The following is an 18694-nucleotide window of genomic DNA, read 5'->3' on the forward strand; positions in this document are numbered from 1 at the left end:
CAGTAACAACTGCGTAGTGAACCTAGAGCAGCTAACATATGAACATGAACACAACTCTTCTGCTGGTTGTGCAAATAGCCAACTGTTTGCTGAAGCTACCATGTTACCTATAACAGTTTCATTCAAGCTGATAATACATCAGATGTCGTGTTGGTTCAATGGCTTAGCCAGCTAGCCAAGAGGAATCCTATTACCTCATGTCCATGGTTGAACTGAGATGCAGTAATATTATTCCTCCTATCAGTTATGCAGGACAGAGTAAACACCACCTAACATTGTGAAAAAGCTGAGAATGATTTTTGATATCATGTTGTTTAAACATAATAGAGTAGATTGTTGATCATCTTTTCCATTTCCCTGTAACCATCCTCTGAGTGGCTAATGGGCATCAGTGTTTCAGTGTTACAGCTCAATAACTTACTGCACTGATGAGCTGCTATTTACTGATTAGAAGCACCGCCCTCCCCTGAGACAACTCCAGCACCGCTAAATGAGATTTTCACCACATCACATTTGCATTGCTTTAAACATGCTTGTGTAATAGATCAAACAGATAATTGGGAAACATCTCCTAAGTGATTGTGTTCATGTGGGCTGACAGAATGAGGTGACAGAATGTATGGGTGGAAGAGTGGGCTTACAGGGCATGGAGGATGATAAAGGGTTAGTGGCTTCCTGGAGGTGAATGGGGGGGGTGGTGTACAGCAATGAACCGGGCCCCAGAGAGTTCTGGCACAGTTGGAGGTTGTTCATTTATAAATGGCAGCTGCCTATGTTCCATATTAAAGAAAGAAAAACAGAAAACATGTCATGACTTTGCATACAGATCCATGAATTAGACATTTAGTTATAGACATGAAGTACATTAGACATGGCGTATAGATATTCTCTATACGGGTGATTAAAAGTCCTTCCCTGACCAGATGGGAAGGACTTGTTTCATTCACTCTGACTGTTGTTGTCCTTTGGGACAAAAGACACAGGAGCTTCATCTCTGCAGTAGTCACAGCTGAAGCAGTAGAACAGTGAGGTGCTACTTCAAACACACTGCTGAATGATTGTTCTGGAATGAAGAACTGAACAGGATTGGACGTTATGGTGTCCTACAGTTTTCCTATATTTTCTTTATGTGCTTTTTTTTATTGAGTTACTTTGATGCTTTCTGAGGATGACGTCCCCATTTAGAGGCAAAGCTCTGATTGGACAACCGGACATGGTTACCAAGTTCCAAGGCCAACAAGAAGACTGAACCAGTGTTATGTCAGGCCCACTGCTTGTCCATTCGTCACCTGGATCTTCACACCCTTGGTTTACACTTGAATACATAAAGGGAACACTACTTCCTAGGATTGCACTGAGCGTTGGCATTGAGGTGCATAATCTACAACATTTCAATATAATTCTTTGGGAAACATGGCTGCAAAATCATATTTAAAACTAACAAGGCCACAGAACACAGTCATGTTGCAGCGCTTCTGAACATTTCCATTACAAATATCAAGCCCAAACCACAGAGTACCATCACTGGACACAATAAAGAGGTCACTTTTCTGTACGTTGAACTAGCATTTTAGACACAGCAGTTGTACCAACACATTGGCTAAATGCTGGCTGAAATACATGTCTGCTCTGTTACTGAGCTGATGCCTACAGCCAGCTGTGGGTTACATCTGGGCAACGAAAACTGAAGCATAGTGAGATGATTCTAGGGTGAGCCAAAACTCTCTTGGTACCCCACAGGGAGCCTTTGTTGGGACCCCAGGAGTCCGGTGGGACCATCGGCCTCAGGGGCCTGTGTGATGAGGGTCAGTCAGAGGAAATGACTTATCGACGTTTTCATGCAGCACCCTAATGCTAGTGTTGCTGAAAGGGTTATTGAATCAGTGCTGGGTCTTAGAAGAGGAGAAGGGCAAGCTATAGGGAACAAGCCATTCAGCACGATTCTTATGCTCTTCAGTCGGGTTATTACAAAACTATTAAAGCTCAAACATTTGGGTGGCGATCTCTTAGTTATCAGGCTTCTTTGTTTCACCTTGTTCTTTCTTAGCCTAGCAAACCCATTCCACCTCTTCCCTGCCAACCGAGCAGCACATGACACCGATACTTATACAGATATTAATAATGTATGTGTCGAGTTAAGGGAAATTAATTGTCAGTATTATCTGTAATTTGAAATAGATCAGATCTTCCAGCTTCTATAAAGCTTTTTTGAAATGAAGGGATCAACAAGGTATTATGGAAAATAAGACCACCAAACAAACACACACACACACACACACACACACACACACACACACACACACACACTCACACACACCTATTTATATCTTCATTCCATGGACTGGCTCTGCTCCACGCAAGCATAACATGGAACAACATCTGACCCAACTTTGATTGCCAAGGCGTTGATATTTCAGTCCGTCCCTGTACGAGTGAGGGACAGCCACATATTCAAAATGAAGAAACTGAGAGAAAGAGGCAGTCTCAGTTAGTTATGGATCTGTTGGAGGAGGTAATCCCTTCTCTTTCCATTTGGACCTGCCTTTAGTCTTTGCTGGTGTTGGGTTGTTGGAATTTGGGCCTGACCTTTCCTCCCTCGTCTCTTTCCAGAACGGTCTCAATGCACTGCACCTTGCAGCCAAGGAGGGCCATGTTGATCTGGTCCAGGAGCTTTTGGAGCGAGGTGCCGCAGTGGATTCGGCCACAAAGGTAGGTCACCTCAGATTCAAACTGAGCGGACTTCAGTTCCTCAAAAGCAGGATTTATCCACATGTCCTTGCAAAATAGGTGCTGCTAGAACTTTGGTGATGTAGTTGAGTTGCAAGGCTGATAGAGTCGTAGAGAGCAGAATCTATGCTAAGGGTCCTGAAGGGGCTCTGGAGGCTTGTGACGAAACACCTTACTAAGGTGCTATCTCCAGGCCATGGTCAAGCCTTACACCCCCGCCCGACCACTTCGCTCTGCTGCCTCGGGGCGATCGGTTGCCCCGTCGCTCAGAGGTCCTGGCGGCCGATTGACCCGGTCACGGCTGTTTTCTGTCCTGGCCCCACAGTGGTGGAATGAACTTCCCACTGACGTCAGGACAGCGGAGTCGCTGCCCATCTTTCGGCGCAGGCTGAAAACCCACCTCTTCAGGAAGTGCTACCCTGAGCCTTCCACTTAGCGCTTATTGCTTTCATACTAGCTTGTTGCACTTATTGTATTTGTATTACTTATAGCACTAACTGTTTTTCTTGTTTCTGCACTGTACTTTGGCTCTGAGTTATGCTCTGCTTCATGCTCTTAGATGCTTGTTTGGAAAAGGAAATGTACTTATGACTTTTGGTGACTAGTAGTTCTTTTGATTACCAATGTTGAATGCACTTATTGTAAGTCGCTTTGGATAAAAGCGTCTGCTAAATGACTGTAATGTAATGTAATGTAATGTACTACTGTTGTTTTTTATGTTCTTACTTTGTCACCTATCTGTGTTATTTCCATTCTCAACGTTCAGCTGCCCTGCAGTCATGTATTGACTTCTTTAATGCTGAACATCATAACACATTCGACTAGTACATTGTCTCTGCAGGCGTGGTGTGTGAGTGTGGATCTGTTTGTCCAAGGCTGTTCTCTTATACTACTGGACCTATCAGCCTGATACATTTTGTGCTTATTTATGAGTGTATGCTCAAGGAGCTCTCGTGATTTTTTGCAAAACTATTTTATGAACTGTTTTATATCACCATTGGCTGTTCTTAAGTGACCAACAATTGCTTCAGTAGCAAAAGGCATTTCAGGTAATTGGATAGGCTAAGAACATCTGTTGCAGGCCCCATTTTGTCTAAATCAAAGATTTCCATAGAAAAGTTTGGTCTCATTTTGAACCTGAGCATCTGCAGCATAATCCCATACCCAATATGTTGAGCTGCACTAAAAAGATCACACTTTTTTTCTTTGTTCTTTGCTGACATCTTGACTGTAATGAAGCGGGGAGCAACACCTTAGTGAAATCCACCTTTTTGGAAGGGGAGGAGGAGACACACCTGGTGGATATGTATGGAAGTGTTTCTTCTCATTGTCCTTTTATATTTTCTATTAATCCAGAAAGGAAACACAGCACTTCACATATCCTCCCTAGCTGGTCAGGTGGACGTAGTAAAGATCCTGGTCAAACGAGGAGCTGACATCAACTCACAGTCTCAGGTGAGCCTCTGTTCTCTGCTGCTGAAGTCCTCTCATTCTGCTACCCTCTTGAGAGGCAATGGCAATATCATCTCCTGTATCACTCATCATTCATATCATGCTAGAGAGCAGTGATTGTATTTTTGGCTGCGTCTGGTTGAGTAGATACTGTGTATGTTGATGACCTGTAGTTTACTGGTACCCTCTTGTATTTGCTTGTGTGCTGTAGAATGGATTCACTCCTCTGTACATGGCTGCCCAGGAGAATCACATGGATGTGGTGCGATACCTGCTTGAGAATGGAGGCAACCAGAGCACTGCGACTGAGGTAAGAGGAGTGTGTGTACGATGCCAACATCAGACTCTGACTTCACACATTCAGTACACTGCAACACCGGCAAATAATGAATGCATTAGGACTGAACACAAAGCAGATACCAGGATGATGCAAATGCCATTATTTCACAGATATTTGGTTTAAAATCTAAGTTTAAAATTTTGAGGCATCCATCCTGGAGATGTTGAGACATTCCACCCTGAAAAATGGAAACATCAGTAGAAACGTTATGGGACCACCAAGTCATTAGCACACGTCCTCTGGGAATCATGATGACGAATGACAAAATGTCATGAGTGGTCGGCCGAATCACCACCACCATCAGGAGATCACCAAAGTCATTAGGATCCATCCTCTGGGGACTACAAATGTCCATACAAAATGTCATGGCGATCCATTCAGTCCTGACCAAAGTGGAACATTGACATGAGTGAGTCTTCATGGTTCAGAATGAACCATGGTTCCACCAGTACAGTCCCTCCTTGTCCCAGTAGGCTTCCAGTTTGCAGTACATGGAGGAAGTGTTGAGTTTTATTGATGGACGCTTAGCAGTGATAGGAAAGGCTTCAGGGTAAAAGCAAATGGTAAAACTGAATTTTCTGTCAAAAAGATGAAGTGAGAGCAATCACATGGCTGTGATTGTCTGATGGAATCAATGCTGGGGACATATCAATCGTTCATATTCATTTTAGAGTCCTTACTAAATGAGATGTAGCTAAACTGAACTTGTCTTCTTTCACCCAGGATGGCTTCACCCCTCTGGCCATCGCCCTCCAACAGGGCCACAACCAGGTGGTTTCTGTCCTACTGGAGAACGACACTAAAGGCAAGGTCCGCCTGCCTGCCTTGCACATTGCTGCGCGCAAGGACGACACCAAGTCAGCCGCCCTGCTCCTCCAGAACGACCACAATGCTGATGTCCAGTCGAAGGTAAGCCCATAGCACCATTTGAGTTGGGGTAGGTTGGCATGTGTGCAAGTCAAGCTAATTGTGGTGCTATTTGTTTGTGCAAATGTGTCCATACCGTGGTCTTGAGGACTTCTATAAAATATGTGAAATATGAGGCTGTCGTGGATCTGGTGGTATTTGAGTACAGAATGTAGAAGGTAAAGCATTGAACACTAGTCTAGCTCTCTTTTTAATGTAAATGGTTCTAGCATATTAGATATGGATTAGAGTGTTTGGATGGAAAGCCCTTGTTTACATTTGCTATAAAAATGTCAGTTGTATCTGGATAAGTTATCCCGATAATCAACAATCTGATCACACTGTTCTCATTCTATCTTCAAATGCACAGGGTCTAATCCGTCATGTTAATTGTGCAAAGTCGATGAGTAGGTGGAAAGCTGACAACATACAATTACATAGAAGGAGATTACGGTCCGGTGGTGTGGACGTCTCCTGTGTAGGCTGAGCTGCAGTTGTAGTAATGACATTACTGCTGATGATGATGACGGTAGAAGCCTGGATGATGAGGTTTCTACCCACAGGGATGATCTTTCAGCCCATAGCGATGACATCCCCACCTACACACCTACATACACATATGTAAGGTGTGCTTCTACGTATGCTTATGATAGTTTTATATACAGGGGGATGTTTCTATATAAAGCAAAGCTGTTCTGTTTGTGTCCAATTATGATATTTAAGCCCATGAAAAAGATTTATATCTGAAATGTTAAGATATGCTCTTGTGTTATTTTATTTCTGTCTCCATAGATGACTATAATTCTACCCACAGTGTTTTACCCAGTAAATCCTATGGGTCCAGATGTGTCATCAGGAATGAAAGTTAACAGGAAAACCAAAACTTAGAAGTCACAGGGATGTACGGCAGTCTTGATAAGTTAGAGCTAGTTCAGTACAGCATTACTCAACATTAGGTACCCCCAAGTCCCTTATTTGAGATTTCCTTGCTCCTCGTTCCTTGTTCGCCATCTCAAAGCTCTTGTTTCCGTTCTGAGGAGCCATGAGAAAGGACGCACAAGAGCAGAGAGAGTGACCACTTAATAAAGAGCAAATGCAGACGTAGCGTGTACCAACACGTCTTTAACACAGAAACTTCAAGCCGATCTGACTAAACTGAATCATGTCAACGATCAGATACCAATCACAGCAGGTGTAAATAGGCTCCTCCAATGTTATGATTTTGATTCAGTGTATGATAGCAGACCACTAACTTGTCGTGATGTACTTTTGCCATGAAGCTGTGCTCCTTGTGTCTCCATCTGTGTGTCTGTGCAGCTCTCTGTTTCTCTCTTCCTCTCTCGTTCAGTGTCTCTGGTCCTGCCACTAACTGGGTCTCTCCCTCTTTTTCCTTTCTCTCTTTAAATGCCTCCTCTCACACACTTCCCCATCACCCCCCTCCTACCTCGCTGTACCGGTGTCTAAGTGTAGCACTGTCCACTGCATGGAGTGTGCCACTGTCTGCAGGTTGTATGGTGGTGTTAATCAAGGCTGCATGCAACCAATGGGTGGGGGGGGTGGGGGGTGGGGGATCAATCTGGGGTCAATCCGGTATTGGTGGGAAGTCACAGTTACCTGTTGATGTAGGACCAAAGCGTTCCTCTTTAAGTGACGTGGCTGGAGTGGAGATGATTTACTGCACAGCTCAGTCGGTTATCTTCCTGAATGTTAGGTATTGTTGCTACCATATATTTCAACAAGGCACCAATTATGTTGTTATGTAACTAAACACTGTGGAGGCAACTCAGGGAGCATGCATTTAGAATATGTGGTTCAGCTGTCGTGATGCTTCCCTATAAACAGCAGCATGGACAGTCACACTCAAACACACATGTAAACATGGGACACACATGTAAATATGGGACACACATGTAAACATGGGACACACATGTAAATATGGGACACACATGTAAACATGGAACACATATGTAAACATGGAACACACATGTAAACATGGAACACACATGTAAACATGGAACACACATGTAAACATGGGACACACATGTAAACATGGAACACATATGTAAACATGGAACACATATGTAAACATGGAACACACATGTAAACATGGAACATACATGTAAACATGACATGTAAACATGGGACACACATGTAAACATGGAACATACATGTAAACATGACATGTAAACATGGAACACACATGTAAACATGGAACATACATGTAAACATGGAACACACATGTAAACATGGAACATACATGTAAACATGGAACACACATGTAAACATGGAACACACATGTAAACATGGAACACACATGTAAACATGGCACACATATGTAAACATGGAACACACATGTAAACATGGAACACACATGTAAACATGGAACACATATGTAAACATGGAACACACATGTAAACATTGAACATATATGTAAAAACCTTGGTAAACCAGTCCAGTGATCAACATCTGAGCTGTCTGCTAACATGTCAGTTCAATAAACTAATAATCATATTGAAAAAGAAACCTTTCCTGTCAAAACATTCTGTTTTAATCAATTAAGGGCCGTTTCACAAGCTATAGTCCAGTTGGCTAGTGCGGATCAGAGCTGATACGCTGGGGGCATTTAGGAAGGAGCAGCGTCAAAGTCTTACTATATTTACTGTGTGCATGAATCCCTTCTTCATCACTATTTCTGTGGACTTTATTTAGTCACTTCCTTCCAGTGGATCAGTTATACAGAAGTTTTCACTGGAGTTGAACCACACTAGGATTCGCTTGGGAGAGGTGGTGTTTACGATCACTGCGTTTACTTCACAATGAACCGCACTAGAGTATGAATCAAACGGGCTAAATATTGGTTTGTGAACGTTCCCAAAAACACCGTTCAATAAATTCTACTTATTACAATTATATTGCAATCAGTATTTTTCACTGTTCTTAAAAAATGTTGGACCAAACAATCATATAAGCAAAGGACCAAGTAATTGAAGCGGTCATTAGCTTCATCACCTCTGACGTAGAGGGCTGAAGGGGGGTGAGCCGCTCCAGCCACGTCTCTTGCCAGCTTAGTTCCAGCGCAGCGGTGCTGCTGAGGATGTGACTGCAGTGCAGTAATGTGTTCAACCATCCTAACTGCTCTTTCCCTCCTGTTCCTGCTGCTTCAGATGATGGTCAATAGGACTACTGAGGTATACACTCACCGTCCCGTTTCCTTCTTTCACTTTTCTTTCCCTCCACCGTTTATTTTCTCTCACTTCCTCAGCACTGCATGCTGTAAATAAAGATCATTTGGATATTTTACACTTTCTGTTGGTTTGGTATAATAAGAGGTTAACTGTCCTGTGCTCGCACTGTCAGCAAATCTTTCATTTTCAGCTTCAGATCTTGTTTATTCATTCTGTCTGTGTGCATTTTCATCGTTTTATCCCCAGCTTAACTTTTTTTGTCACCAGTCAGGACAACCTTTTTGTTTCTGCCTTATCATTAATGAATACCTCTAAATAACGTCATGACTGAGACGTAAGGGTTATTGATTTGTTTTTATTGATCACATTTCTCTCCTGCAAGGTTTTTTTTTTGATGAATGCTGTGCTGATGCGTCTTTGTGAACAGCTATACGTGTATCTTGTCTTGTGATTTGTCTGTTGTGTTGCATGACTTCTAGGAAGCACTATGACCTGATTAGTTTCAAACAGTATTGGTTGAACTATAGAATACAATAAACTACCTTAAGTATGGAAGTCCAGTGCTGGCAAAATACAAATGAAATCATTTGATCAAATTAAAATGTTATTTCCTATTTGTGTGCCTTTAAAATGCTAAAACTCTGATTTGTATTTTCATGTTCAAGATGTATAAATAGGCCACTGTCAAAGCAAAAACTTGATCGATCAATCATTTTCAGTGTACTACAAAGCATAACATTGTTCAACAAGATAATATTAAAAAGTAAAATTGATCTCTGTTTTCATTTTCAATTGAGCTGACAATGTGCCGTCTACATAAACCCTGAAAATGAAAACATGTTCTTAAAGTCTATAGTTGAAATGTCCATTTCCTCACTTTGACATATATTATAACGGACGCCAGAGGACATATTTCCACAATAACAATATTTATTGTATAGTTTGTTTGATTGCATATTGTCTGCAATGTTAGAGGCTTTTGAGGCAGTTCACACAATGTCAATATGGCAGTGCTCTGCTTTTTATTTCCATTCTAACATCCATTGTGGCAGGCATTTTGCTTTTTCAAACATGTTAAGTAATATGCAAATGTTATTTTTTCTAAAATCCTTAATGCACACAAATAGAAACATTTCAATTGATTCAATCATTTGATTTTAATATTGGCAATCCTGATCAAGTATTTTAAATGCATGCTTGTATGTAGATCTCTAAATCACTAGCATATGACTGAACAGTTAACGTGAGTTAACGTGAGTTAACGTGAGTTCTGACCCGGGAACTTGTAGAGCTCTAGAGGTCTCACCTTCTTAGCCGGAGACTTGGCATTGCACAGCATGTTGCACCCATGCTACCTTCATTTGCACCATTCCTAGCTTCTGACTGTGTAACGTTTTTAAACCATCACGTTAGCCACTGTATTCTTCACACTTTTGTAAACAACTTTTTCACATTAAATCGGACCACACTTACAGAATGGCAAGGTAAGGCAAGACTCTCACCACTACTCCAACCTGCTCTGCAATCTCTAACTTCTCTCATATATTTCTCATTGCTAACTCTATTACTTCTATGACGTACAGTTGACATAGTGCACTTTGGTGTTGATCAGAAATGTTCCCTTTTTATGATTTTTCTATAATTTGGTGCCAATAGTGTTTGTCCATCTTCACGTCGATCTTGATGACTATCTCTGTATTCTGTACATCTACTTGTTCTGCTTCAGTTTCTGTTGTTTTCATTTCAAATTGTGTTTTGGAGCCTATGAAGGCCTTCTTTACGTTTCTTTCTGTGTTTGATAACCTGCATGGAAGTGACATTTCTGAGTGTGTTTTGGGGTTGTGTGTGTGGGTGCTACAGATTCTGACTTGGACATTTTCAGAACAGATTTTTACTTTTTCCTGTGACTTTTTATTTCATTTTCTTTGCTCTCAGTTCAGTTTTTGTTCACCTGTGATGCTTGATGCGACTGCTGCATGCTGGGAAGACTAAAGATCAAGAGTCACGATTCAAAGTTCACGGACATGAAGTAAAGGCTGATGTCTGACCTCTGACCCCCTCCCTGTGTGTTTTTCTCTTTCCTGTGTGTCTTCCAGAGCGGATTCACTCCCCTCCATATCGCCGCCCACTATGGCAACGTCAATGTGGCCACGCTGCTTCTGAACCGAGGGGCAGCAGTGGACTTCACGGCGAGGGTAGGGTTCCTCTCTAAGAAGCATGGAAGTACAGTATCCTCTCACTGGAACACTTCTGCTCAGTACTGGTGGCTACTGGATTTCAGGGCTGTTTGCTCTTAGGTTTCATTTCTAGCAAATCTGTGATTTTGGAAACCTATAGCATTTGCCTCTTTGTAGTTTTGTGGGTTCCTCTCTTGACTTTAATTTCTAGCCTTTCAGTTGTTGTTTTTGTCCCTTTAATATCGTCCATAAAACAAATTCAGATGTTCTATTTTCAGCCATGCGAGCAGTGTGGCTAGAAATAGCTTCTTCTTTGTCTCACCTTGCACTCTGCTACGCCTCATGGGATTGCTTGTGTGGCTAACATGTTGTTTCCACCAGATTTGAAATGGTATGTGGGTAAAAGGTTTGAGAGAAGGCACTCCTCTCGTGTCTGCATGAGGCATACCCGCTTCCAGTTTGAGTCACTGTCAGACTGGACTGGTTCAGAGTAGTGTACAGTGTCAGTGTAGAGTGGAACAAGCAAACAGTGAATAGCAACTCAACATCAAATTGAAAAGCACAAGATAACATTTGAATGCAAGTGTATTTTTATTTTTAAATAAAATATATTTAAGATTTACTAATCAGTTGATTAGTCAGTTAATCGATGCAAGAAGTACAAATCACATTCCCTTTAAATTAGATGCTGAATTCAGGTTCGCCAGTTGTTTACTTTTGAACATGACATATGGTATTTGATTGTTTTATATATGATTGCATTCTCAACTATATATACACTAATATTCACCCCTCATATACAACTATATGAGCATAGATGCAATTTCCATATTAGTAACCTTTTAACACATATTTAGAATGTGTCTAAATATATATATATATATATATATATATATATATATATATATATATATAACTGTAACTAAAAGTCCTTTTTCTCTCCGTAGAACGGGATTACTCCTCTACATGTGGCGTCCAAGCGTGGCAACACTAACATGGTTGGCCTGCTGCTGGACCGTGGCTCTCAGATTGATGCTAAAACAAGGGTGAGTATCTAAACTCTAGTATCGTCGTGGTTACGAAGGGTTAGCTCAAGGTCAGCCGTTGACCTCAACATTTGCAAAGTTAAATTACGGTTGTTCTGTCAGTATGTACTGAATGACTATTGATACGTTTGTGTGTTCTGCAGGATGGATTGACTCCCCTACACTGTGCGGCCCGGAGTGGACATGATACAGCTGTGGAGCTGCTGCTGGAAAGAGGAGCGCCCTTGCTGGCCAGGACCAAGGTGTGTCTCCTGTGCATTCACCTTTTATACACTTAAAGCAGGTTTCCTTTTCAAACTGTGTCATATTTGTTGGTTAACAGATTAATAGTAGAGAGTGTATACAGTCATCAGTTTCCTCAAAGTTACACTTCCTAACATGAGGTTCTCTGCACCAGGTAGTCCAGTACACATTGTCAGAATGTGGTTCTTTAGGATTTAAACCTCTTCAAGAACTGTTTTAAAGAACACTTTGACAGTTTGGGAGATGTCATTTCTGTACAAAGGATTCTTATTTATTAAACAGATGTAGAAAAAGAGGTGTAACTATAAGACACTGTGCTTTGAAAGTAGTTTCCTTTGGACCCACAGCAGCATGCTGTTCATATACAGAAGTAAGGTTGCTGTTGGAACTCCACTGTGAACTGCTGGGTGTATTGAGTCGTGTTAGCATGGTGCTCGCTAGCAGGATACAACATATCATTTTGACAGGTATATGTTTGCACCTTTGACATAGCGAACAGCTCACTTCCTTTTTGTTTCCCTGCTATCAGTCTATTGACGTCATTCTCACTGTAGCTGTATTTGTGTCAATGTTCTGATTCTGGGTACGACTGCATTTAAAGTTTGTAATGCTTCATTTCAGCAGTATTAGAATAAAAACAAAACACTTCAAATATGAATGAATTCAATGTAAACATCACAGACACATATTATGGTCTTATATTGATTAATCGCTAACGTGTTAGCAAGCAATTGGCTATTTACACAGCCAGCAGACACAGGGCAGCATTGGCTTCCATTTGAAGCTGAGCTTGTGTCTAATACTCACTCTGTTTTCATTTCTATCCGTCTCCTTCAAAGTAAATCGTTCTCTTTCACATTGTAGAATGGGCTGTCTCCTCTTCACATGGCGGCGCAAGGCGACCATGTTGAATGCGTCAAACACCTTCTGCAGCACAAGGCTCCCGTTGACGATGTGACGCTGGACTACCTGACAGCGCTACATGTGGCAGCTCACTGCGGCCACTACAGAGTCACCAAGCTGCTGCTGGACAAGAGGGCCAACCCCAACGCAAGGGCTCTGGTAGGAAACATCTGTAACAACCCTCCTATGGACAGACCAAGCTGAGGACGGAGCAGGCTCTGATGACTGTCATTCAGCTCTGGGTTCATCCTTTACTTACTGTTAGTGTGTGTGTGTGTGTGTGTGTGTGTGTGTGTGTGTGTGTGTGACAGAACGGCTTCACTCCGCTGCACATCGCCTGTAAGAAGAACCGAGTGAAAGTGATGGAGCTGCTGGTCAAATATGGAGCCTCTATCCAGGCCATTACAGAGGTACGTCACGAACCTGAGTGGAAGTGGACCTACTGGTACTCCCTGACGGGTCAGGGTCTGTTTGGCATCATACGTCTGGCTTTACAAAGAGTTCTAGAGTGCAGGTTAACAGCCAACTTTTTATTTTGATATTAAGAATCAACTTAAACAAATATGAATATATATCTAATATGGACTCACACTGTATTCTTTGAAAGGAAATTCCACATTAACCCTTTTGACAAGAAGCTTTGAAGCCGTACCGCTAAACATCAGAAGACAAACTTGTTCAGTAAACTGTACATTTCACTGAACAGCTGCCACTGTGAGGGATGTTTATGGGGTAATGTGAATTGCTTAAACAAAGAGTTGCACAAATAGTCATCAAGTTGACTCAGTACCATGTCATTCTATATGTATAGTATTTGACTGTTTAACTGATGGACTATATTACTAAATACATATTGTGTAAGTAACGTGGATTACAAATCCATCCCTAAAAAACGGACTGGTCACCGAGAAGTTGGGTTCCCAAACAACAAGAGTGTATTGTGTGTCAATGACGTTTCAAGGGAAATATATTTTCTCAAAGATTTTGTTTTTGACCACAAATATGTTTGTGATCATATTACTGTACAGTACTTAGCTTGATGAGCTCTTCTTGAGGAACAGATGTATGTTCGACATGTCTGACTCGCCCTATTGTTGCTCTTCCGGTGTGCAGTCTGGTTTGACTCCCATCCACGTTGCAGCCTTCATGGGTCACCTGAACATCGTCCTGCTGCTGCTGCAGAATGGAGCCTCGGCCGACGTCAGCAATATTGTGAGTGAAAGTCATTTGTGATTTAGTTATTTTTAAGTGAGAGTAGTGACTAGAAATAATACGGTTTCATTATGTTTAACTATGTGTGAATTGAGCCGGCTGACCTGTATGTTGTACAGCGTGGGGAAACAGCGCTACACATGGCAGCCAGGGCAGGTCAGGTGGAGGTGGTCCGATGTCTGCTGAGGAACGGAGCAATGGTGGACGCCAGGGCACGGGTGAGACTGCTGTTATCTATAGCAGCACACCAGGGAACAGGTGTGCTTCAGGGCTTTGCCTCCATGCAGAATCAGCTACAAAGTGTTCATTCTGGTGTCACTGTGCCGTCTTCAGGAGGACCAGACTCCCCTCCACATCGCGTCCCGTCTGGGAAAAACAGAGATTGTGCAGCTGCTGCTGCAACACATGGCCCATCCGGACGCTGCCACAACCAACGGCTACACCCCCCTTCACATCTCCGCCAGGGAGGGCCAGGTGGAGACAGCCTCAGTCCTGCTGGAGGCCGGAGCTTCACACTCACTGGCCACCAAGGTGGGTTGAGGAGACATGTTTTGTCTTTAAATTTGAGCACATTTTTACCTCCAGCTAAGTCCTAGAAGCATTCCAAGAGTAGCCAGCAGGGCTCGACTTTTTTAAAAGTGGTTGACTCATCAGCTTTTGGTTTGCCGGAACTAAGAATATGATGCCATTTTTAATCACCTGATATTTTGAATAATTAAGATACTCTACAGTTACAAACAACTTAATTTGCTTTGCCATTGTCTTTAGAACAGAAGCCTTTGTGCACCTGAGTAAACAAACGGCTCATGTGAATCAACGTCTGCTTCTGTTTCTAACTGTAACAGCGACGTTTAAGTCTCTGACACAACACACATTTAGTATGAATGTATTTCAGGGTGCAGGTTTTGCTTTTTCCTGTCCCCATAGGACAAGGATTAGTTGCCATTTTTTTTAAATGGTTGCCAATAGGAACTTGGCAACCCTTACTGAAATCCTCAATCTGTCCCTGATTGAGGATTTCATTATTTCATTGAATGACGTCAGAAACCAAATGCCTCCCAGCCATGTGGGGAATACACTTCTGATGAGAAAATGACTGTTTATCTCGCTGTAGTCAGGACGTCGTCAGCCTAACTCAGCCAGTAAAGAAGGTACAGTTTCACTGTATGTGCAGGTCTCTGTCTGACCCACTTTTGGTGAATAATTGACGAGGCTGAGAATCGTTCCTCTGAACGCAGTCAAGTGATTCATCATCATCACTGTGGAGGTGTTCACCACAAGAAGCTGCTGAGGCACTTTGCATCTAGACTAGCACAGATTAGTCCTTTAATGTATTCATACGCCATGAAGGGTGAGACAAAGCTCTCTGTGATGCAGTGTGTTCGTTAGGATTCAGTGGTTCTCCTCTCCCACCCTCCATGTCTCTCTCCTTGGTTTCCCTCTGGGGAGGAAGGGTGTGGCTGTCGCTACGGCCACAATCAGGAAAAGTTGTTTTCATGCAAGGATAACGCTCTCCATCCATCCAAGCATGTTCATATCAGTCCTTATTTGCATTGGTTTTTTTTAAGGACGCCCTTTCCTCTCTCCCCCATCCATCTCCTCTCTGTTCTTTTTTTCTGTTTTGTCCAATCACCTATTACATCAGATATAATCCGGGGTTTGACAAACAAAGGATTGCTCCATCCATGGGCAGGGCTTGGTCATAAAAACACTGATCATGTGGTTTCCTCCAGCTCCAGACTAGTCATGCTATATAGGTAAAGGGCCCCCTCTGCTGGATTCATTGTGAAAGGGTTATGTTTCATATTTTTGGTTACGGTTACCGAGAGTTGCATCAGCATGTCAGTCGGCTAGTTGTTCTTTCTATTGTTTAAAGTCACCCATTGTCCCTCAGGGGACCATATCTGAGGAGAATTTACTTTTATTTAGTATCATTTTGTCAATATGTAAAACATTCCAGTCTAGTGGACTATTTCCCATGTTCCAACCGTGCTGTCCCTCAAGGCCCCATGACAGATACAATGATCCGACTTAAATCTAAAGAATATGAAAGGGAGGGGAAATAATTATACAATAACAACACATTCAAATGAAATAAATAAATAACTTGCTTGTGTGTAAGTAATATTTATGTAGAGGGAGATCATAGGCACTAATAACTGAAATGTATGTCTGCCTTGAGATGACGTCCTGTGTTCACTGTCTCTAAAGTTTGATCTCCTTTCTCTTTCCCTCCACAGAAAGGTTTTACTCCCCTGCATGTGGCCTCCAAGTACGGAAGCCTGGATGTAGCCAAACTTCTGCTGCAGCGTCAAGCTCCACCGGATTTTGCTGGAAAGGTAAGCATTCAAAATATAAACCATTCATCTTTATAGTTTTTGGAGTGTTGTTTATGATGTAAAATATGATTAGAATGATTCCCACTCTCTAAATGTTTGGTGAATCCTTTTCCTGCATGTACATTTAAAACGTTTTTTAAAACGGGTTTTGCCATTTTTCTGTGTTGAGGTTAAGTTGACTACAAGAGCAGTGGTGAGCCTAGTTTCAATCAAGTCATTCCCTCGTTTGGATTAACTGCTAAATCCCAGAAAACAGACAACAGATAACAGAAGCCTGTTTACATCAAGATCCCTTTGATCCTTTCAGCTTCTGCTGTCCCATATATCTTTAATTCATCTCAACCTGCAGTCTAACTAAGTCCTCTTAACTCTGTGTGTGTGTGTGTGTGTGTGTGTGTGTGTGTGTGTGTGTGTGTGTGTGTGTGTGCTGCACTAACTGCTGTCTAAACCTCGTGCGCTCACCGTCCATCCCTCTCAGAACGGCCTCACCCCGCTTCATGTCGCAGCACATTACGATAACCAGAAGGTGGCGCTCCTGCTTTTGGACAAAGGAGCGTCCCCCCGCACCATGGCCAAGGTGAGAGTCCACAGTAGAGAGCTGGCTCTGCTGGCAATAACTGGAAATGCTGAGTTTAAGATGCGTAAAGTAGTGGACAGTTTAAGATCAAGGTACAAATGGGATGGTGAAATCGGACCGCAGGCGTAACGTGCCATCATGAACACCATAAACACCATAAACATCATAAACATCATAAACATACTGCTGTTACGAGCAGACATCTTTCCAGTGGAAGCAGTCGAGGAGATGGACTCCTCTAAGGAAAGGTCTCTAACCTTCAGGCCACTGTTAAAAACAGAAGCTCCACTGATGTTTTGTCTGGTGATATTGAAGCTCGGTGGTTAAAGTAATGTATACCGTAGTGTCATCTTTGATGAGGCTTATTTCCTGAAACAGCTCACTGTCGTCTTTAACAAACGTCACTCAACCAGGAGGAAGTGGTATTGTATTTGTTGGGGACTATTTTGAGCAGAGGATCAACACACATGTGGTGCTGCAGTGAGTATTTTGGAGCAGCAGGTGGGTGTTTGTGGGATTGAGTGTGAGTTCATGTCACCAGGTCCAACAGTGTCTCTCACTGATTTCTTTGAATAACAGTGGAGCTCTACGGCACACAGGCAGAAGTGATATCAGGCTTTGATGCACACACTACTTGGTGGTTCTCCTGTACACATGAGATGTGTTGACAGTGAAGATATAGCCGGCCTTGTCCTCTCATACTCGTCAAATCCCTTGGTCAGATGTGTGTTTTAGCAGTGTGCTACTACCATTCTGAAAACATATTCATTATATTTGGCATAAAACATTTGAGATTATTTTACAACATTAGAGGATAACCTGACGTGACACCGAGTGTAGCGGCAGCTTGTTTTCTCTGACTCGTGTAGCTTAACTTAGGTGCTCTTGCAGGCTAAACTTTTCTCGTTAGCTGTCCAGTGATGAGGCTCGTAGCTCGTAGTCAAAAGTGGTTTTATTCTATGTAAACCAACAATACACTAAATCCTTATGCAATAACTGGAGTACCAAAACACTGACCTTCTGCTGGCTATGACTAAAAAGTCTTTAATCTGCGGTCTGAAAAATTGTTGCTCCTCATCCTGCTCCATCAAAGCCTAACTAGCACTGCAGCCTACGTAAAGGAGTCAACCAGAAATGATCCAATAGCAGGACAGACTAGAGGAGCCTTTATCTTAACAGGCAACATGACCAATTACCTTAACATTAAAAAAATGTTAAGAATACAAAATAACTCTTACACCAAGGCTGTCAAGGCTAGTTCCTAAAAAGCGTTTTGGTTTGTGAGGCTTTCAGCTGATGAGTCAGCAGTCTCAGTGACACCAGTTCCTCTCATCAACCAGAATGGCTACACTCCGCTCCACATCGCCGCAAAGAAGAACCAGATGGAGATCGCCACGGTGCTGCTGCAGTACGGAGCCGAGACCAACAACCTGACCAAGCAGGGTGTCACTCCGCTCCATCTGGCCTCCCAGGAGGGCCACGCTGACATGGCGACCCTGCTCATGAGCAAGGAAGCCCAGGTCAATGTCCAAACTAAGGTACTGTGGAGTAATACAGCAACACATCCTCAATGCAATTACACTAAAC

At 42.5% G+C, this 18694-nt stretch overlaps 1 protein-coding gene across 2 annotated transcripts in view; it reads left to right on the forward strand.

The window, feature by feature from the left end:
* Positions 1 to 18694, forward strand: part of ank2b (ankyrin 2b, neuronal) — a 78413-nt gene that overhangs the window by 11652 nt on the left and 48067 nt on the right. For both annotated transcript variants that reach the window (XM_068713736.1, XM_068713735.1), the window contains exons 3-18: positions 2611 to 2709; positions 4084 to 4182; positions 4391 to 4489; positions 5243 to 5428; positions 8590 to 8613; positions 10707 to 10805; positions 11735 to 11833; positions 11977 to 12075; positions 12941 to 13138; positions 13291 to 13389; positions 14093 to 14191; positions 14311 to 14409; positions 14525 to 14722; positions 16432 to 16530; positions 17009 to 17107; positions 18448 to 18645. In XM_068713736.1, the coding sequence (XP_068569837.1) occupies positions 2611 to 2709; positions 4084 to 4182; positions 4391 to 4489; positions 5243 to 5428; positions 8590 to 8613; positions 10707 to 10805; positions 11735 to 11833; positions 11977 to 12075; positions 12941 to 13138; positions 13291 to 13389; positions 14093 to 14191; positions 14311 to 14409; positions 14525 to 14722; positions 16432 to 16530; positions 17009 to 17107; positions 18448 to 18645 (1893 nt within the window). The remainder of the gene's footprint in view (positions 1 to 2610; positions 2710 to 4083; positions 4183 to 4390; positions 4490 to 5242; positions 5429 to 8589; positions 8614 to 10706; positions 10806 to 11734; positions 11834 to 11976; positions 12076 to 12940; positions 13139 to 13290; positions 13390 to 14092; positions 14192 to 14310; positions 14410 to 14524; positions 14723 to 16431; positions 16531 to 17008; positions 17108 to 18447; positions 18646 to 18694) is intronic.

This window comes from Cebidichthys violaceus, unplaced genomic scaffold (assembly GCF_023349555.1).
Source record: "Cebidichthys violaceus isolate CVI_PGR_0920_01 unplaced genomic scaffold, fCebVio1.0.p SCAF_19, whole genome shotgun sequence".
Classification (NCBI taxonomy): Eukaryota; Metazoa; Chordata; class Actinopteri; order Perciformes; family Stichaeidae; genus Cebidichthys; species Cebidichthys violaceus.